General features: G+C 44.1%; 1 protein-coding gene across 3 annotated transcripts in view; it reads right to left on the bottom strand.

The window, feature by feature from the left end:
* Positions 1 to 22,851, bottom strand: part of ATRN (attractin) — a 338,155-nt gene that overhangs the window by 250,215 nt on the left and 65,089 nt on the right. For all 3 annotated transcript variants that reach the window (XM_076065925.1, XM_032950359.2, XM_032950360.2), the window contains exons 2-3: positions 18,048 to 18,131; positions 14,306 to 14,419 (exon numbers count right to left, since the gene is read on the bottom strand). In XM_076065925.1, the coding sequence (XP_075922040.1) occupies positions 14,306 to 14,419; positions 18,048 to 18,131 (198 nt within the window). The remainder of the gene's footprint in view (positions 1 to 14,305; positions 14,420 to 18,047; positions 18,132 to 22,851) is intronic.

The raw sequence follows: 22,851 nt of genomic DNA, 5'->3' as shown, positions 1-22,851 counted from the left end.
CGCGTGTCATGAATGGTATCAATTTTTTTTTACGCCGCATTTAACTAATTAGATATGGTCCATAATCAAACAGAGTTGAACTGCATTATTGAGTTGAACTGCATTATTTACAGAACGATTAAGCGTTTTCATTTATCTCAATCATATTTCTTTTGGTATATTTTTACACGTTTACCCCAATGCCCCACTGATATCGGTTACCTTTATTGAATGTCTCCATCGGTGTAACCGCCTTACCGACGACGGCAATGGTACACAGATCCCTGCAGGGACCGGCTCTGATCTGGCACGACCAAAGGACTTGTCCCCAAGAAACTCTACAGTCAATTGAACAGTTACGCTTGCTAAGTGGACAAATGTGTGCAGCTGCCAAATGCTCTCAAGTACAGTGATGTACAGGTGGGACAGGTGCACGCTCGAAATTCCCGGCCACGAGCCGGCTGGTGGAAGGGCCTAGAGAGGCCCCTGTTAGATGGTATTAACTAAACTTTGTTTTATTTCACCTGCTAAAGCCCACCCACTGAGCTATATTGCTCCTTGTCAAAAGCGAGCTGGCCACATATGACAGCTCAACGAAGTGGCGTATCATCACGTGAAAATGTATAGCAGACACTCTAAACGAATGTTGCTTCTAAATGTGGAGGGGAAAAACTGGAGGACATGGAGAAAAATTCACACAACCACGGGGAAAACGCGAAAACTCCAAATATACAGGTGTCAGGATTGGGATCGAACCCACAACCTTCCTGTATACCAGGCGACGTAGTTAACATCTCACCACAACAGCGCTCCTCGCTGAGTGGACCGTGTGGTCGTAATTCCAATTAATTATTTTTATTTTAAAAAAACATGGCTTATATTCACTCCTTGGTTCTTTCGGTAAAGTCACGTAGGTAAAAATAATAATTATGTTTTGTTTTATTTGTTTTATTTTAGCGAAAGAACCAAAGAGTATGGATTCCTGCAGTCACGAAAGCTTCGAATCAAGATGGCTTATATTCGTTTCTTGACCCATGTCAAGAAAAATAAATATGCAAACGTTGGTCACTGAAGGGAGTTAAACTGAGGCTGCACTGCCGAGATCCTGAGTCGAAGTCTGGAATTATAACTCAAAACGAAGAAGTTAAGTTTCATGGTCTCGCGCTAGTCTAAAACGATTGCTAGAAACTCCCTGTGAACAACATTTCATTCAGGTCGCATGAGAAACTATGCGCAGAGGCACCATCTGCTATACACAATGTTTACTTTGTGTTCAACTCCATTAAAGCTGTCAGAATAAGACAGGGCCAATGTATTATGCACCCTCTATTGAGCATACAAACTCCACGGAGGAATATCTCTTTCTTAATGGCAATGTGACCAACAATTTCAAAACTTCCAAGGGTCGTCACGCTGGCCAAAACGTGCCCAGATTTTATGGGCCACTTGGCCACACGAAGGACTGCCTTTCTGCGCAATAATCCGCGGAAAGGGGCTGCTGTTGAATACCAAAGTCATGTCCTTTGCCAGAGAGAGAAAACAACTAATCGAGCACCAGCTTCTTGTCACAAAAACGGAGCGCGAAGCCTTTATTCGCAATAAATAAAATTCCGTAGAATTTCCTTCACGATCACAGCCGTACAAATCGGTCAGCACTGCGCCGTAGAAAGTAGAAGCAATGTTCTAGGCAGTAGTTCACGTGCTTATAAAAATAAGGAAAGCTGCTGACAACACTGACTCGTTGCTTCTATCAGGCTTGCGCAAGGGGTCGACAACCTTCGGTTACAGAGCCGCAAGCGGCTCATTAAAGACTGCTTCGTGACGTTATTTATTGACGACCACCGGTTCGCCGGGTTCGTAGTGCAATGTGTGGAACCACTGTGCTAACGCCTCCACCACTGCCACACACACACACACGACCTGTTCAAAAATGTCAACATCTGCATCCTTAACGATGAACTCATCCCAGAATGTCGACGTACCCGTGCGTCACCCGTGTCACGTGACAGGGCCGCACCCAAACACCGAACCCCTGGCTCACGTACGCAGCGTAAAGAAATCACAAGTGTTTTTTTATATATATACAATGAAGGCATACGTCGATAGAACAACGTAGGCACAATCGTGTCCATTGTACGTAATCTTGATTTGAAGCTTTCGTGACTGCAGTAATCCATACTCTTTGGTTCTTTCGGTAAAGTCACGTAGGTAGAAAAATAATAGATCGCGACGTTTCGATCGCAACACAAGCAATCGCCATCGGGTGGGACAACCACAGCAAAGAAAACTGCTGTGGTTGTCCCACCTGATGACGACTGCTTGTGTCTTGCGATCGAAACGTCGTCATCTATTATTTTTCTACATACGTGACTTCACCGAAAGAACCAAAGAGTATCCATTGTACGTGTTGAACACAGAGCAAGTCAGTGGTTCTCGGAAAGCCAATCTCTCGCAGTCCACACACAGTCGAGCAAGTCGGGAACCTTTTGGTTGACCCCCCCCCCCCCAACTGCACTAAATGTAGCAACGGGAACCTTTTGGGCAGACGGAATTAACGTCAAGTTAGGTCCTAGTAGGATAATGAGGCAAAGTGGTATTTCAGCAAGTGCGGGTCGTCTCAGGGTGGAATCAAACCCAGGTCACTGACAAGGTAGCAACGATGCAGCAGCAGCAGCAACCAATCGGCCAGTCCTCCAGCCGTGAAATTAATCCCGAGCAACGACTGCCGTGCGCGTAAAGCGGCATGCCACACACGTAGCACCGTTCCTGCATCGTGGTGCACTATAACCGGCGGGTCGCAGCGCAAACCGAGCAAGGACGGGCCTTTTTATATGTAAATAAATAAATGCGCCGTTTTAAAATAAATTTATGCAAACCAACACACCTGAAGATGACCGTTTGAGTTATGGTCGAAACGTCGTGAGAATTTTTTTTATTGTTTTATATATATTTTATTATTTTGTTGTTTCTCTTCAACGTGACTTTACCGAAAAAACTAAGAATATGAATTACTGCAGTCACGAAAGCTTTAAATCAAAATTTAAGGACGGGCCTGTTTGTCTTTTCGCGCTGCCAGTTAATCGCCCTAAATCGCAGAGAAACGCCGCCAAATCGCGGTGTCAACGTCCCCGCATGCAAATGTTGGCAGGGGCACACCTCCTGGTACGCCCTTGTTTGACTAAGTTAAGGCAAACTGGAGGAGCGCGTGTGCGCGCGGAGTCTGCATGCTCCCGCGCGCGGAGTCTGCATGCTCCCGCGCGCGATCGCCGATGTTCTGTGGGGGGCAAAGGAATAGGTGGGCGGCCCTACACTGCGCGGCACAGGAAAGGGGAGCAACGCACGTGGGCAAGCACACCCATAACAAAGACAAAGGTCCCCCGTATAGCCTTAACAGACTGTGGGGGCAAGTGCTGTCAGCGAGCACCTATGAAGGCCCGAACGGTACACGAGGGGGTGGGTGGCGAGCACCACGCCCGACCGCCTTTGTCTCCCCAGTGGCGATGTTTACACACCGCACCAGGTACTCATTTGCGGCTGAGTCGACCTAGGGGAGGCCCAGAACCGGTTCAGATAATCGTCACTGGTGTTGGCCGTGAGCTGGAATCGAACCCGGGTCGCCGGGTTCATAGCGCAGCGTGGCGCTAACCGCTACACCACCGCTCCCCACACACACACACCAACGTGCTCGATGAATAGCGCCTTTAAAGAAACGCGTCGACCAAGCATTAACGTGTCACTTTATTGAACGAACAAAAATACTCCCAAGTTGGCGGACAATTAACGCCAAACCGTACACGTTTTGATCTCACGCGTGCAGAACTTCTTTCGCACAGCCCCCGTAGCCGGCCACGCTCATCGGGGGGGGGGGGGGGGGGCGCCCAGCAACATTTTGTCGGAAAATTTCTACTCGATTTTTTTTTTTCAAACGCTTTCTTGCACTGCAATAAATACAGTAATGTATCTCGTTAAATATGAAAAAAAAAAACTAATTCGTACACAGACGATGGGGGAGGGGGGGGGGGAGCACCAATCAAAGGATTTTCAAGCACGGCATGTTAACATCACTCCGTTGAAAGTGCGCACTGTGACAGCAGCAGCAGCAGCGGTGAAGATTCCGTGGCAAGTATGCGCGCATCCCTGATTTGAGCGAGCCACCGACACACACGCAATCCCTGCCTAAATCGGGCAAACAGAGACAAGATCCAATTACACGCTCTTCACACCGGGCCCACCTTCCCCCGCGCAATAAACTTAAGCGACGCGATAACAGATGTTCCAGTCCCTTGTGATCCTAATTGATTTTATTGCTGAAGTTTAGCAAATGCACAAAAATAATATAGCGAAGCAGGGAATATTCAGCGTGGGTTTTTTTTTTGCCTTTTTGTGCAACTGTCAAGGCTCTGTCAAAGGGGGACCCCTTTTGGAGGCACACGAGAGAACTGTCTGCTCTTCGGAGAATGCACTATTACAAAAAAAACATTAATTTAATTAACTTAGAGCACTCAGTTTTTGCTTATGCTGCCCAAGCATGATCCGTTTAGCCTCTGTCTGACCGCACCGACAGCAAGGCTCATTTCCGATTTGGGGGGGGTGACAGAGAAGGACATTTAATGTGATGGCGACAAGGGGGTGGGAGGGTGTAAAAATAAGACATCGCTCCAGTTTCGTTGCGACCTACTTAGTGCTTTAGTGCAGATGCCTCTGGGTGCAGTGTTTACGGGTTCAAGCCCAACTCTAACTCAATGTGCGACTGGGACATCTGCTAATATTTTTGGATGGCAAAGAGTCTATATAATCAACGCTAATAATATTTAAATCATCGTGTTCTTTTGCAACAGTCGCATTCATTAGTTATTTAATAAACTGCGAAAATTTTCAGTTTTGGAATGCTTTCACTGATTAAACAGTGCATCTCGCTATGCTTTAAATTAATTGGAAAAGTATATCTCTCGAATAACAAACACGTTTCAACAAAGAGCCCAATTCATGAACAACGCGCAGTTATACTGTAAATCAAACGTGGTTCCAATCAACAGTTTGTAGAAGTAAAAAACAGATAAAAACAACATCGCTGACAAATTGTATTTGTTAAGATTTTGAAATGCTTGGCCATGCAATGTTGCACCCCATGAGGTGCATAATAACACGATCGCGTGGACGCGAGTAATTTGATAGGTTTCGCTTATTATATTAAAACCAGATGCAAGAACTGATTTTGGAAATAACGCTGTCCACAGCGTCCATTCTTCTACATGTATAAAGACATTATATTTATACACGCACACATGCTCGCAATAAATTATGATACAGTATATACAATGTGCATACAGTTGCAATGATGGTAAATTATTGCAATGTCAGAACAATATCTTACAAATAGCCTTTGTGTGGTAGATAAATTAAATGCATAATGTAATTAGTGGGGAACAGTGGTGCAGTGGTTAGCTCACTCGAGCTAATTAACTTGTTAACCTGACTTGGATACCTGGCTACGACTAACATCAGTCGAGTAATATGTGAACTAACCCTGGGCAACCTTTTTTCGTAAAACCCGCAACTTACTAGAGGGGCGATGTATGGTCAAACAAGTCCCAGAACCAAAATTGCATGGGGAGGCCTCCATCCAGCAGTGGACTGACAAAAAGGAGACAATTCTTTTTACAGACAGTGGTCTAATTTCAAGTACATGCTGACAATTATTAACCGCCGAGCAAATAGAAAAATAACACTACATTTAAGGATAAGCTCCATATATATTATCAGCCATACGTTCGAACAATTGTTTTCACTGTTAGAACAAAGTTTGGATGTTTTTTCTGCGGACGTCTGCAATGCCAGTTTCCACAAACATTTACGTTCCTGTTGCCAATGAGTGATTCAATCTGTCAAGTTAAATTGGACCGAAAAAAATACTGATGCGGTAGACGTCAACAGGGAGTGCATCACAACCGCACAAAAATGTGCTACTCCAATTTTATCATTTGTGCTTGCGACTGCAAAAAAAATGTATCAATCATTCCTATGTATTTTCTGCATCTTGCAAAATAGAACAACAAGAAAAATGCATCCGATAGCAAACAAAACACTGACGATTACCAAGAAAGACAGATAATCCAAAACCAATATAACCTTACTGATTAGTGGAGCCACTCAGTGGCTTCTATAGTTGCAGGAAATGGGGAGGATTTTGAAATGCCACCCGGAGTACAAATATCTAGAATGATCTTTCCTAAATCATTTTGTAAGCAAAACTCTATGAAATTAAACGGAACGTTTTCATTACCCTGGCAATAAGATGCGAACACAATCCCGAAAGCGAAATGTGTTCAAGTATTTTGTTTTTGTTAAATCTGGAAATAGTGGGTCACGTGATAATTCATTTTAAAAAACTGAATAAACACGTCGACGCATTTTAAAAAGAACAAAAGGTACAAATGCCGCTCCGCTAAAAAAAGACAGCCCGCGGCGAAAATCACAAAACAAATGCACTGTGCCGCATTTCATCACTTTTCACTGAAGCTATTAAGGTGGCAGGCTCTTTACAATCGATGGGAAGGAGGGCGCGCGGTGGTGGTGCGCGCGTGCCGAGGATTACCCAAGCCCGGGTCTCAACTACTGCATTGCGACACCCTCAGCGGAGCAGCCGCGTGGGATCGTCGGCGGACACGAGACCGATGATCCGGCTGCCGACCGGCGTTGGCGTCCCGAGCGCAATGCGTCAAACATCAACGCCCCACGTTGAACCTCTCGAGGTTTCTCGCTCGACTCCTCTGGCTCCCTCGATGTGGGGGGGGGGGGGGGGGTGTCTCTCTTGCTCCACGTGCCCCCGTGAATGCAATGGTCCCGTTCGCGATACATTAAAAAACCCCAAACGACGACGCCCCCAATTCGCAAAAGATTTGAAACGCTGAACGCACACATCGCCTTGTGGAGAGTTCGAACTGCTGCCGGGGTTCGACTGAGCCCACTTTACCCTTTTGGGTTAAATAAAATTAATAGCGACTCTGACGGATTGTACCTAAAATACGTCGGACAGAACCGAAGATCCCAGTACGTGGGGGCGAAACGTCGGGACATCATGCCGAACCTATGCGCGAATCAACTCCAAGACACATCGGAGCGCGAAACAGCACAACCGCCAAAAAACCGACTCAGTAGCAAAATAAATACCACGGTGGGAAGTCAAGTGATTTCAACCTCAAGTGCCAATGGGTTGACCATTACACAACAAAAATTGTGCATTCACATGTGATTATAACCGTGAGAAAAAAAAGCTAAAAAGCCAAGGCAAACTTAACCAAACTCTATACCTCTGGCACTGGTGAGTCAGAAAATCTTGTATTAAACTGTTCAAATAGGGATTTAGAATGTGCCTTTATCATACCATAAACATGACCACGTATGTTATTGCACAGAGGCTATGAAAGATAACTGTTGTAGAAAAACACCTATTAAGTCTAATGGGGTTGGAAGGCTAACAACATACATAATTGCCGTGGTCTCCCCAGCGTTAATGCTGACACATTACCGTATTCATTCAAACCATAGCTGGCCTAGGACATGACCAGATCAGATCCAGATAACAAATGCCAATGGTCTGCTGGCTGCAAACCAATGGCAGTCAAATGTAACATTTCTATCGTATTCAAATGGATTCATCACAAAAATTATTTCTTCAGCGCTTTGTTCTCACTAACTTTCCTACTTCACCCAAAAGAAACAAACACATTCTAATCTTCACAATAAAAAAAACACATTTCTCATGAATAATATTGGTAGCGAACTCCTATGTGTTAAATTGATATTCTAAACTTTCCATACAACCAATGAACACAAACATTTGATCTATTTGTACAACACCTCTCAGGCACATTCTCTCCTTTGGCTGCCATTCTGTCATCTCGTCGCTTGGCCATCATCCCTTCGTCGCGATGTGCCCTGGCCAAGTCCACTTAAAGTTCCCCACAGTAATAATATCTACGGTTATTTTGTGCTCGTTTCTTGATCTGTCTCACAGTTTCATTCTAAACTTGCACAGCCGAGAAAAATTACGTTTCCAGTGTCCACGTTCTGGCTGCTGTAAATGCCCAAACGATGGGCCACTTTGTTGAGCTATCATTTGTAGTCGCCAGGTCACTTCTGAAAAATAAGTTCATACCTCGGTGGGCTTTGCGTTGTTGGATGGGGATAGTTTAGATTTATTTGAAATGTGTTTTGCTGATTTTTTTTTACCTTTCTTGCACTTTGCACTACTAACATGTTTGTACAGTTTGTTGTAACGTTCTTACCCACCCTTAATGGACATCTGTGAAAAAATGCTTCATAGCTCATCAGATTCCTCCAGTATAAATAAATATTCTGATTCTGATAAATAGGTTGCTTTTCAATCTAAAAAGTCACCTTTCTAACGATGCAGCACCCTGCCACCTCTACGTTGTGGTTCCCCATCCGCTTTTACAACAAAAATCCCATGGGAAGTACACTCGGTTTGTATTTTACAATCGTGTTCCCTCCAATGGTGTTTTTTTTTTGTTCTGAAGCAAATGAAAAAAGGATTAGCAATTATTTCAGCCGAAGTACATTTCAAATTATTTTAGCGATAAATAAATATTCTGATTCTGTTTACAGCATTACATTCAATTGCAGAATAAAAGTTGACAGGATTCAGAACGTGTTGGACAAATTGTCCTGGAATACAAGTCGAGCAGCCCGCTGTGCAACCGTGAGCTGAAATGGGTTGCACACAGCAAGCTATTTCCTGGCTGTGCCTCACACTCCCGTTTGATCAATGTATGTACACGTATGTTGAACTTCATTAGCATGGTACGTAGCCAATCGGAGGTGTGGGGGGAACGACAACAAACTAAACACAAAAAGCAGTTCTAAAAAATATATTTTAAAATCTAGATTTAAAAGAGCATAGTTCCAGTGGCTTCCTAATATCGGAATGAAGAGCGTTGCAGACGGCCGCAGAAGCGCATCTGAAAGCGCGCGATGCGGTGACCGTCTTTGTTCGATGGTTAGCCAAAAGCCGCTGTGAGGATGACTGGGAGTGTGCGTGATATTTTATGCCCCTTGACGAGAAAACCCAATACATGCGCAGGGAAGCCATGGTAAAATTACACAGTCGGCTTCTGACTCCATCCTTTGGCTGGGAAGAGGCTGATGGGTAATGAGCTGTATTAATGTTTTTTTCCCACGAGAAATTGCGAGCGCTATCAGGGTCCCAGTGCGCATTTGCAGATGGGGCCAGTGAACACAAAGTAGCATGCGTTCATTAATACGTGCACCCACAAAAGACTCTTGCAAGTCTTGTAAGTCTGCGCATGCGTAAACAAAGACAAAGATCCCCAGAGTGGCACCTATTGAGGCCATTAATGGCACACGAGGGGGTGGTGAGGCCATAACAGCACACGAGGGGGTGGTGTGGCCAGTACCATGCCAAGCCGTCACTGATATTGGCGTTCCCTGATATTGATGGTAAGCAGGAATTAAACTCGGTTTTCCGGGTTTGTAGTGCAGCACATTAAGTATACACTACACACATAAAACACGCACGATGCTCCGTGTTTCTACACAGGCAGAAAACTCAAGCACCAGCAAAAGTACAAATGTCCGCAGCAAATAAATATGCGGAAACACATTTGCACGCTCAATTAACGCAATTCAGCAGAGGCACATTTTTAACTTCTGCATCTCAATTTGCATCTCATTTTATGCGTTTACAATTTCCCGTTATTTTTGTTGGGTTTCAGATTATTAAACAATATAATACATGCGGACACAATTTTCTCTCTCCCCCCTTTACATTTACTGCTATTTTTACTTCATGGCCAAGGCAATTTGGTAACAGACTATAAAAGCATGTGTCCCAAGCGCGTGAATAATAAGACATTCTGCAGCCTTGACACACTGCCGCGAGCAATTGTCGCAATTCAAATAAAGTTGACTTCTCCCCGAAAAGGCGACGCATGTGGTCCATAACAAACGTTTCATGCTTTTCGTTGCCATAAGAAAACTACTCCAATGGCATAAACCCATCTGGCATCATCTATTCAGGATCGCCAGCCTGATAAACCATGTATGGAAATGTTGTTCACTCATCTGGTAGATGTGTTCAAATATGTAATCACGGTGCAGCGTTGGAAGGTTTAGCAAGACTGTTAATTTGCAACAACAAAAAAAACTCAACGCATTTGTCAATAGGACCGCCTTCAAAGAAAAAAATACATCAAATATTATGTAAATAGTATATAGCTATAACATAGCCTATTATACATATATATTTTTAACGCAGTGTTTTTGAGGAATGTGTTGAGTTTGCTTTGTTCATTGTGCTTGTGAACCACTGCCCACGCAGTATCAGCAAATAATTTGTTTAACGTAGTTTTAGGTTATCATCTACGATTGACACTATCGTCTCTGGTCTGCTAAAAATGTTGTTGCGATGCAATGGCCTACACCTTTCCGACAGACACGAGATAATCCAAATGTACGCATTTAAATAATAGACAAGTTCGGTGGAGTAGAATAGATTGCGAGTATCGAAGAGAATGGATAAATAGGTCCAATATGAAGCCATGCGGAGAGAAAATGACCACAGGTGGAGCAACTGGCCATGGGTAAAATAATCGTACTGTGACCGCCACATATTGTGCTTCTATTTGCAGACTTTTTCTATTTAACAGGCTGACTATAAATTTTTGTTTTATATTGTAACCGTTTACTCCATCTATAGCTAAGCAAATTCCTGATCTGCAGGCAAACGTGATTGCAACATACTACAGTTTCTTAAATGCTGCTATGAACTGTGGTGAATTATGTGATTGTCCCCATACAGCAACATGATTTAGAAATCCTTTACACTATGAGACCTCCTTTGCCAGTAGCAAGATATAGTAATAGGTTTTTACCCTTTTATCTGGCACCAAAGCTGACACCGTTATACAAGGGATCATGTTTGCAATAACCACAACACAAGCAGTCAAAATGCAAACAAAAAGAGACAACTCTGATAATGATATGCACTGTCCTTGAAATTGATTGGTCTACACCCGAGACGGCTTTTCTTAGAGCCTAGTCTCCACTGGTGTTGGACCAGATGATCCTTTGTATAAAGGTGTCAGTTTTGGTGCCAGATAAAAGGGTAAAAACCTATTACTAAGAAATCCTTGTTAATAAGCATTGAAGGTTGAACGTTGTTAAAGGTTTTTATTCGCATTTATTAGCAATGGATTAAACATAAGTACATGTGGATGGCTGATTGGTTATCAAGATGGGCCATCATATGTTCCTACTTGCGTGGAGTATATATCAACTTAAAACCTACAAGCACACATGGCAAAGCAAGCCCACTGCTCTTCGAAGCACAGCGCTGCAGAAAGCACCACAAGCAGAGGTCACATTTCCTTTCTGTGCGATGAATCTGTGTTGCATCTAATTCAATGACAGGGAAACTAATGAAAGTACAAGACAAGTCGTGAGGTTTCCGTGCATCTCTTGGGGAAAGCGATGTGAGAAGGGTGGCAGGAGAAAGATCAGTGGGGGCGGGGGGGGGAGAGGAGACTGACGCTGGCTATAAGGGAGAGTGCCTGCGTGAGGTCATCTTTCGGTGGGGGTTGGGTGAAGAACTGATCCCACTCTCGCGCCGAACATCTCTGATTGGAATGATATTTATTTTTACTGCAGGAGGAATCCGATGAGCTATAAAGCTCTTTTTCACAGATGCCCAGTAGGGGCGGGTAAGAACGTGACAACAACAAACAGTACAAAAACACGATCAATATCACGCAATCCCGAGTGAGCGCGGCTCAAACCTTCTCTCGACACTTTCCTTCCAGGGGCTGGAAGTGCCCTCTTGACGGTGTGAATTTGATGTTCGTGGACTAGACCAGGCCTGTGCCTGCCTTCTAGTGTCTCAGCATCGATGCATCTGGTCGCGCACGCCCGTGAGTGTTAAAATTAATTACCATTAAAAACTAGCCTTGGCAAGCTAATTCGGGAACGTATATGCGTAACACTCATAATTTTAGAATGTGCAGAGCTAAGTGTAACTGATTAAAATCCAATGTGATTAGCAAAAAGAAAATGTTGTTCTACTCCCAGTGTATCGGATGTAGCTGGTAGACTTAAATGAATGATTAATAGTTTTTCATGTACTTCACATTGAGGTATTTTGCACACATCTAAAATAGACCAGCATGCTTATTAATAATAAATATTACAGGGTGTAATTCAACGCTGCAGTTTAGGGCGAACATCAAACCAATTACATGCAAAGACAAGACAGACGCCAACAACTGGATGAACCCCGAATATGAATCTTTAATTATACCGAAGGAATTCGATGAGCTATGAAGCTCTTTGTCACAGATTTCCAGTTCCATAAACCCACAGGCACTTCAGTCAACGGTTCACGCAACTCCTTCCCGAAGTACGTACAATTTGCACGCCACACCAAACAACTTTCTCAAAGAAAAGGTGACGCACTTTTAGGAAGCGGACAGAACAATGTGTGTGGCTGGGTGGTTCAGAGGTCCTGGCACTGGGCTGGCACCGCTCAGATCCTGGTGTTCAAATCCAGGTGTCACAGCCTGCCCCATGATTAAAACGCGGTCTCAAGTGTAGTGACAGTTGATGGTCAAAAAAAGCCACATCGTGTGAGATTTCGTTTTTTCACTTCATTAGCAACAACAAAAAATCCAGTTTTGTAAATAAAATGAAAATTCAGCTTAACTGCTGTGTAGAGAACATTTCTACAGGCCGTTTTCTCTACCACAGGGTGATGCACTACTCTGAAAAAGCTCCAAATGTACAATTCCTCTTACTACATGATGAACATTGGAACAAAACTGGTGAAAATGGGACATAAAATGGACATAACAAAAAAAACACATTGTACATATGCAAGGCACGTTTATACGTTCTGGCCACAGTGTAGCAAAATACATGTATTTTGGAGAGTTAAGATACAACGTGGTAGTCAGATTGCATGTATTTCACGCGTCAGTACAAGGTCTCACCGTTCGATGTGGGGAAACGCATCGTGTATGGGGACACCGACCGTAGAAAGTGTTGGCCCATTGGAAAATTAAATTTAAACATAAAATACATTCACAACAAAACACGATAACACGTATGGCATTATAATGAATGCAGTCCATTATATTAGAAATGCCACCACCTGCTAAATATTATAACTTAGGTATAGATAAATGACCACAGGGGGAAGAGGCAGAGAAAGACCGACTTTTATCCAAAGCCCCGTAACAATGTCCGTATAAAAATCAAGGGAAACGTTCCGGTTTTCACTTCCACTTAGCAGGGCTAAGAAAAGACACAGCGATACTTGCCAGAGGAGATTTAATGTGCGGGGCATTGCTATGTTGGGTGGTAAGTAAAGGGTTAACGGAACGAGCCAGGGCTATGCTGATGACTACGCCAAGGTTGTGATTTAGGTTCGTGTTCAAACATAGGAGGTCACAATTGGGGTCAAAAGGCTCGCACAAAGCAAGTCCACACGCAGTGCCGGGAAATACAGCCATCAAGTGAGCCACCAATACATAGGAGGTAAACATCTGGGAGTTTGTTCTGGGGAAGTGAGAGAAATATATGCTTCTCGGAGTGTCTTCAATGTGGACACGGTGAGTGGATTTATTTATTTAGCAGATGCAAAGTCCCTAAGCCAAGCGGTTGCTTCCAGTCCTGCTGTGTTGAGGGTGAGTAGGCCTCCACTTTAGTTTGTGGATTGGGCAGACTTTTAGGATGTGGTGCACAGTTTTCTCCACCCCACAGCCACATAGGGGGCTTGCTCTTAAACCCCATCGGTGGAGGTTGGCAAGGTATGGGCCATGACCAGTCCTGAACCTGTTCAGGGTGGACCACTCCTTTCTGGGGAGGTTGAAACCTCGTGAATGCAACTCTGGGTTATAAAAGACAAAAATCCCAACATTGACGCCAGCCGCCTTTGTTCTCACATGATGACACCGCAACAGCAATTAAGCCTTAAGCCCCCTGCAACGCTCTTCCCAAAGCCAGTGACACCCTGTGCCAAATGCAGCATTAGAAGATTAAAGGATTACAATAACAAAAAACCACCCAGTTAATGTACTAACCCACCCACTCGCATTCCAGCCAACGCTGGTCGAATATATTGCCCCCCAACGGCGCTTTTGTGAAAAACATCCATGGATATGGGAGAAGGAAAATAATATAAGAATTGCGTGTGCTCATAGCCGTGGCTGAGATCAATGGGCACGGTCACAGGATTGAGATTCGCGACGTTAGAGAATCGCACGCATGGTGAAGAGGGAGGGGGGCTGCTCACCTGAAGACAGCCAGCAGCGGAGCGTAAATGGAGTCCCCGTCGAACACGTACATGTGGTCCCAGCTGCATTCGGTGGCGAAGTGGTTGAATCGCAGCCGTAGCTCCACATTCTTACTGCGAGCACAGGTGAGCCGTGGCGAGCCACGCGTCAGCACAGGCTAGCTGTCATCCCAGTACAGGTGAGCCGACTATGTATGTAGGAGCTTCTTTCGTACCGTAAGTAGCCAAAACTGTGCTAAATCGGAGGTGTGTGGGGGGGGGGGACAAACTAAACACAAAGAGCAGTTCTACCGAAATAGTTTTCAATCAAGGTGATTTAAAAGTGCGTAACTCCAGTGGTTTCCTAAAATCGAAAGAGCATTCCAGATGGCTGCAGAATCGCATCTGAAAAGCGCGATGCAGTGACTGTCTTTGTTCTATGTCGAGGTATAGCAAAGCTGTGAATCGGCACAGGTGAACCGTGCATCAATATATCTGACAGCTAGCTACCCACGACGCTCACCAACAGCACATAAAGAGTTTTACGAGATCTGTAGTAGATGCATCAGTACCAGGTGAGGTGCAAACACACACGAGACATGTCGGCACAAGGTTCACCGTTACCATCATAGGATAGCAATTCAATTTTAATTATTCCTGTATACGTAGGGGCGAGACATTCATGACCAGAGGCGAGCTGGTGAACTGGCTTTGTACTGGTACGAGAGCGAGCTGTACATGAGTTATATGCTAAAGTTGTAATATGCCAGTGCTGTTTGCACGCTGTGTAGTGGAGGAAGACATGGCAAGAAGCGTGCAGTCAACTCAAGGGAGGCGTTACCATTCGGACATCATTTGAGAGCTTTGAAAGCTTTAAAATACATAGGGAAAACACACAAATATAAATGCATTAACGGCTTCACACTGTTCAAATAGTGGCGCTGTACCGACTGTGAATGCATTGATCACGTGCTCTCATTCTCATTATTAAGTCTGCAGCGAGTGTCCTCAGAAAACCCCACATGTCAATTACTGAATTATATTGTGAAAAGGTAAATATATTTAAGGAAATATGAGCGCCATTTTATCCGTATTCACCGAGGACTGAACTCGGCAGCTGTTTGTGTGTGGCCAGCTCCCAACACGATAGATGTATTAATTATCACGTGACTGGCACGACATTGTAAATTTTAGTAACATCACTGCATGGTCACTGCTTCATTCTGCAAAGCACATGGCATACTTAAAGATCCGTTACTATTATCCACTCTGATGAAAAATGTGCCAATTGTGGCTGTTATCATTTGAGATAGCCATGCTACCAACCACTTCAGGCACAAAAAAAGAGAGAGCAAAACCATAATCTCTATTACTATTCGTCTACTTGGAAGCAATGGCTTCATGGCAGAATTGTTAACACTGAAGATACCGTAATGTGTCATACATTGTGGTAAAACAAAAATAATCGCTATGACTATTATAGCTAGCGAGGGCTTGATGGCTTATGAGACCCATGAGCGATTTTCCGCTTAAGAATTTGGTACATTATCCGGTGATTTCCACTGCAAATTACTGGCGATTTTTTTTTAGCAAGAGAGAGAAAGGGCTTCACGTGGCGTTTATCTTGACAAATAAGACGCAACGCTGCAGGTCCGTCAGCCAGCAAAATACAATGTTATTTTATGAGACAGGCTGTCTTGGGTTTTCTGATGGGCAGGGTGGTGAAACTTATGTCATCTGGAAATCATCCAGTGCAGTGAAGCAGTCTTAATTTTAATGCAGAACTCTACAAGAGCAGCTGGAACAATCGCGAGATGGACACAGACAGGGGAAGTTGAATCCGCAGGGCGTCAGGATGCGCGAGCATTGAGGTCAGCACTTGCTCCGCCTGCCAAGCCTGTGTTTCTAAAAGCCCCCGGACGCAATGCGGGACATGCGGAGTGCAGGGAACGTGAGGAGTGAGTGACAGAGGTGAGCCGGGTGCTTGTGAACTCAACATCCATTCACTGTCTGCTGCACTCCAGAATGTCCACCGACAATGGAAACATATCTGCGTGTGTCCCCAGCAGCTTCCATCCATGGGTCCCAGGTCTCAGTCATGCAACCGGCGCACATAAAACATTAATAAAACCCAGTTCTCCTTTGTGCGGAATAAAGGAACAGCAAAATAGAGTGCGTGCTGAATGAGCTTCAACTATACACTACATTTTGATTTAAAGCTTTCATGACTGCAGGGATTGATATTCTTGGTTCTTTCGGTAAATTCACGTAGAAGGGAAACAATAAAATATTTATTGTTTTATATTTGTATTATTTTATTGTTTCCTTTCTACGTGACTTTACCGAAAGAACCAAGAAAATACACTACATGGCTAAATGTTGAACAGATCACTCAAAATCACTCTGAACTGAAGGTGGGCCCAGAACAAAGCCAATTACTGACATCTTTAAGCTCTTTCTGCATTTTGCTTACGTTATATTTAGGCAGCTCTTTCGAATGCACAAAACAATTGTAGATTAATTGGCTGATGTAAATTTCCACATGATAAGCCACTTAATTGAGCAAACATTTGCGGCCAGGTCACTTCTGAAAAGAAGCTATCTAGCTCAGTGGGCCTCACCTTGTAAATAAGTAAATTAGTAAAAAAAAAACAGAACATTATATTATCCATTGCAGTGATTCCCCCCCCCCTTTGTTGACCCACAGAACACCGTCAACCCTCAAAACATTTTGCGAACCACCATTCCGAAAAATAATATTGCAAATTGTAAAATCAAAATCCGCACATGCAGGTTCCGAAGGGGACTTCCTATGGCCTTGCGGGGCAGCAGTGGCCCACAGGATCACCGGTTGGGAAGCACTGATAAACCGTGCGCAGCGTATACCCGTGAGCTACACATCTGGTTCGCACTCTTGAAATAGCCGATGAACCCCACTGCCCCATCAGGCTCACTCATTATGTCTCACCACATTCATCTGAGCTACGATGCAACAAGCGACGTCAAGTGGGAGCCCAGCTAGAATCCCAATGCACGGGCCGGCGTCCGGACACAAAAGCCTCATTATGACGATATGGCTTCAACCATGGTGAAATATAGACTCGCGTCAATTTAAGGATGAAGATATTCCCAACCGGTGGAAGAGGCAATCAATTAAAAGGAGCCATTAGAGTCTCTTGAAGTATAGGAACTAAAAATGAAATTCAGCCAGCATATTACGCCACATCCACACTGCAAACGCATGTGTTGCACTAACCTAAAACATTGTGTTTTTAACTTTTAATTGTACAATACGAACGAATGATAGTTTCAATTAAAAATACAGAGCAATTGTTAACATTAGGATCGTGTGTTTTTACGTACACCGAATGATGCGGTTGAGTCTATACAGCTCGAGCACCAACAGAGAAGGGGCTGGTGACCTTGAATAATTTAGAGACGGGACTCGGATCGCCTAGCGACAAAGATTCGTGAACACAGGAAATGAGCCGACAGCGCTGTCAAAGCAATGGGCCTTTTGGAGGAGCACATGCGATGTTATGAATTTACCGCTCACACAACCACATCGGCAGGCCGATGAATCGTACATAGAACACCATCACCATTGGAGTGCATGGGTGGAACTGCCACAACTTGGGACGCTAGTAAATACGCATGTTTATCGTTTTGCCCATTTCAGATGAAGAGGTAATCCTAATTCAAGAGGTGTGTGGACCCGCAGTGTGTCCATTACAGTGGTGTGATTTAAAGAAGAAGTACTCACGCTCCCTGGATGAGCCACGAGCACTTGGTTTTATATTTGTAGTTGCTGGGACCATCAGTGATGACCCCAACAGGCTCCGTTAACCTACAGGGCAGAAAAATACACGCACACAGACGTACACAAATGGGCACACGCGCACACACACACCAGACACGAATCCGTGAGTGCACAGTGGCATACAACAACGGTGGTAATGAGCGATCGCAGCGCATCCCAAAGGACCTTGTCAGTACAGGTTTACTCACTCCTGATGGCCAGCCACACACAGAAGCAACAAAGCACGACAACGCAGAGGCCATTTAAAAATACCAGCCCGGGTGAATACCCACAGCGCAGGCAACGGCGTGTGTTCGCAGCATAGCAACACGGGACCCTTTATTAAGGATTTCATTGGAAATCAGAAACAGATTGCAATGAGCAAATTGCTTTTCAAAACTAGCAACCATTCTTTTTTAACTTCTCCTCCAGAATCATGGCACAGAGCCAAGACCAGAGCAGTCCCCCTAGGGTATGGTGGATTGGGGCGACTGCCCCGGGCCCCGCGCTTTGGGGGACCACCGCGGTTCGACGTCACGATATCAGATGTAATACTTTCGGTTCAGTTTCCCACCAAGGGGTTTTCCCCGGGCCCCGCAGCCCTGTCCGACAGCACACATCAATACCACGATGTACGAATATTCGATGTACGACGTTTCAGTATAACTAACTTATTTACCATTATTTTAACGGGGGAAAAAATATAAAGGTAACAAATGAAAACACTCAAATGCGCAAATGATAAAATTATCCGCCTGCAGTGCTATATAAATAAGAATACGTGCAGAACGTTTGTTTACATTCGTCTCGGCCAATCAGCGGAGCTGTGGTGTTTGGTGGACAACACAATCTTATGACTGCACCAAAGACAACAATGATGAGTTTTAACATAGTACAGTACACTGTTTCTTTTATTTACGTCAGCTTGTAATATCAATACCGTACAGTATAAAAAACATAAATTGTCTTTGTTTACAATATGAATGGTAAGCTATGAAATTTAGATGAAATGGTACGTTACGAAGGCTGGGAACGCATCCTCAGAGTACTAACGTTATAAGCTATTCAATATACGAAGCTTCAATAAACGAACGAAGCTCCGGCAACGCACCGACTGCGTACAGCGAGGAATTACCGTGTACGCATTAAGCAGCACGGTACGGTTTCAGCGTAGCCAGCGGACGACAACAGTTTTGTATCGTTTCATCCACTACGGCTTGCTTGGGAATACCGTCGTCCTGACGCACCAAGAGCCCAGACAAAGGTGCACAACGGCCTATCTCTAGTTTCCCCACACCGCGCTTCTGCCCGTGAATGCAGGGAAAAAAATTTTAATAGAACCCAGCACAATGACCTCAAGGGTCCTTGCGCTCGACCCTGAACTGCTCTTGCGCAGCATGTGATCAGAATTCAATTCATGACATTCATTCGAGTTTACAATGGATTATCATCGATCGGCAGCCTAACAGAAATCTGCGTAAGTTTTTTCTCTCTCCCAGTATACATTTTTTAACCTAACCGGGAAAACCGGGCTTTAGTCCTTACGCTAAACACTGTTTTCATCGTTGGTCATTGACATATGCTTAAGATAGTACTGCTCGTTTTGATCTCTCGATTAAAATTTGGAGGGCAATGTTATTTGCAAAAACGAGGCCATGCTTTATTTGTATTAATCTGACACTTCCAAGAAATTCTACCAAAAACTGAAATTCAATCAGTAATATTATGTTGGCCTCCCGCGAGGAACACAATTGATTCCCCATACGTTTACATTGATCTTCCACAATGGAACACGTTTAAATATCACACCGTTCATATTCAAGGCTAATGCAGGTGTGAGTGTCTTACGGTGAAGTAGGGCATTGTACAAAAAATGCATTTCATCGCCAGCGGCTATCACACGTGGACTTAAGAGAGGTGCACCGTTACTCGATACAAATGATGTGTAAAATATTTAAAGCTTCTCGGCTGTGGAGCTGACAAGAATACATCATTGCCGATGTACAGTTCATCAAATTACATTCAATGAATTTGGGCTGCGGTTATGCACCATACAAGAAGGCTCATGTTCATAAAATAGTTTTCATTTTAATTAAACTAGCTGTGTGCATTTAATTGTTAATCATGTCAAAATTAAAACACTTGAATGACCACAAATCAGGAATTAAGATTTAAGCATTTTATTTACAAACGATGTATCACAACAACAGGACGACTGCATGTTTAAAATTACGGCGGCCGACTCCTAATTGACGCGCTGCTATTAGCCAGGCGTGGATGAAAATGCAAGTCAACAAAAGCAAAGCACTCTCAGTTGTGCTCCCATAATTATCTGTGCATACGAGGGGCACCACTCAACTCTAATTTAGTTATGATGGCCTCGAGTGCTTAAATGCGCCAACCGCCTTGCGGAGCCTCTAATGACACGCAACCGCTGGAAATCAGACTTTGCATCTCAGTGTCAGTACGTTGAGCACAAGCCGGCGACGATTTTGTTCTTTACATACACTTAAACAGCGATGAGGTTAAAACCACTCTGAACATCACAAGTGCATTTTTTTTCTGCCAAAAGACCCGTTCAAAGCAAGCCGCGTGACAACGTATATGGAAATGTACACTCTCATTATCACCCATACCCATATCTTGTACAAATATAGTAGCGACTGCATCTTCCCTTAAATATCGTCACTCTGCGAGCGAAACGCAGTGTAGGAAATGAGAAAGTGCATTGTAAAGTGGGTGGGGAAACAGGCACAAGCGCAGAAGTCCAATAACGACATCATTTACTATCCGCTTCACCGATATTGAACTTAAGACAAGCGATCCCATGTATGGGTTTCAAGACTGTTGGGGCATGTGTTGTTCATGAGCGCCTATTAAGGCCGGAAGGAGGAAGAAAAGGAGCGGTGTGGAGAGCATCATGCTCAGCCACCCTCATACACATATATATACACACACAAACACAAACTCAGACAAGGCACACAGGTCGAAAGCAAAAAGCTGGCTCATGAAGGACCCGCACCTGTTGCTGGCAGCGATGAGAACTGGGCTAATCTCAGTGATCTGTATGCGAGGCTGTGTGGATGAGCATGCGGTGCATTTGCCGATTCACATCGCCACGCTTCACTCAAATCATCCGCGGGTCACGCTCCAGCGGAGGTTTGCGCTGCGAATCGTTGTTGCCCCGCAAAACAAGCCCGACTGCTGTTGCATGCTGGGTTAAGTACTCGCAACGCAAGTAGCATTTCTGTGTCGCTAGCATTAAGCACTATCACATTCTTAGCTCTTTCGGTGAAGTCACGTTGAAGGGAAACAATAAAATAATAAAATATTTATAAAACAATAAAAATTCTCACGACGTTTCGACCATAACACAAACGGCCGTCATCAGGTGTGTCGGTTTTGCATTAATTTATTTATTTTTAAACGGTATTTATTTATAAAAAACGTCAGCGCCACGCGCAGCGTTTTGGCAGTTTATTTAGAAGGACTAGTCCATCTATGTTCTGAAAAGAGGAGGGGGGAGACGAAAAATTAATGCGTGCTGTCTGAAAGCCACTATAAGCGTGAACAATCAATTAAGACCTGAAATGGTTAATCAAATCTTTCCAATGATTGCTAAGCCAGAATCCATCTTCTCGGTTGAAATTGTCTCTGTGCTTGTATATGTGGATAGCCTCATGAACGAATCTCTCATGGTAGCCAGATGGCTTACAAAGAACCTCTGTCTTGGAAAAGTCAATGTTATGTGAGCCTACTGAATTATAACAATGATCTGCCACGGTCGAGGTGTTGGTCCTACCGTGTTCAAGGTCTGCTTTGTGTTCACGAATGCGGTCCGAGATATGGCGTTTGGTTTCTCCAATGTACCTACTACCACAGAGGCAACTTAGTTTGTAGACACCAGGGTACTGTATGTCCGGAATCACATCTTTTACAGACGGAACCAGATCACGGATTTTATGTAATGTGTTGAAACGGACCTGGATCTTGTGTTTATTCAAGATTTTGGAGATCTTTTTTGTGATCCCCGCAATGTAGGGTAAAGTGATGGTTTTGAAAGGCTCCTCAAGAGGGTCCTTCTTCATGGTTTGAGTGATAGCTTTGCGGATTGTATAGTCGGAGTAACCATTAGCCTTAAGAGCTTGGTGTACGTGCTTGAGTTCACTGCCTATGTGTTCCTGGTCGGATATGCATTGGGCTCTATGATACAGAGTCTTGATGAGAGAATTCTTCTGTGATGGATGGTGGTGGGAATCCGGTTTCAGATAAGCATCCGTATGTGTAGCTTTCCTGTAGACAGAGTGGCTCATTGAACCATCAGGTCTCTTTTTAATTAGGACATCCAAAAAAGGTAGCTTGCCATCTTTTTCGACTTCCATCAGATTTACCATGGAAGTCGAAAAAGATGGCAAGCTACCTTTTTTGGATGTCCTAATTAAAAAGAGACCTGATGGTTCAATGAGCCACTCTGTCTACAGGAAAGCTACCCATACGGATGTTAATCCGAAACCGGATTCCCACCACCATCCATCACAGAAGAATTATCTCATCAAGACTCTGTATCATAAAGCCCAATGCATATCCGACCAGGAACACATAGGCAGTGAACTCAAGCACGTACACCAAGCTCTTAAGGCTAATGGTTACTTCGACTATACAATCCGCAAAGATATCACTCAAACCATGAAGAAGGACCCTCTTGAGGAGCCTTTCAAAACCATCACTTTACCCTACATTGCGGGGATCACAAAAAAAGATCTCCAAA

This window comes from Petromyzon marinus, chromosome 9 (assembly GCF_048934315.1).
Source record: "Petromyzon marinus isolate PM22_M1 ecotype Great Lakes invasive population chromosome 9, UKy_Petmar_22M1.pri1.0, whole genome shotgun sequence".
In the NCBI taxonomy this organism is placed as follows: Eukaryota; Metazoa; Chordata; class Hyperoartia; order Petromyzontiformes; family Petromyzontidae; genus Petromyzon; species Petromyzon marinus.
The sequence above is the reverse complement of the archived record's forward strand: the minus strand, read 5'-3'. Positions and strand labels throughout refer to the sequence as shown.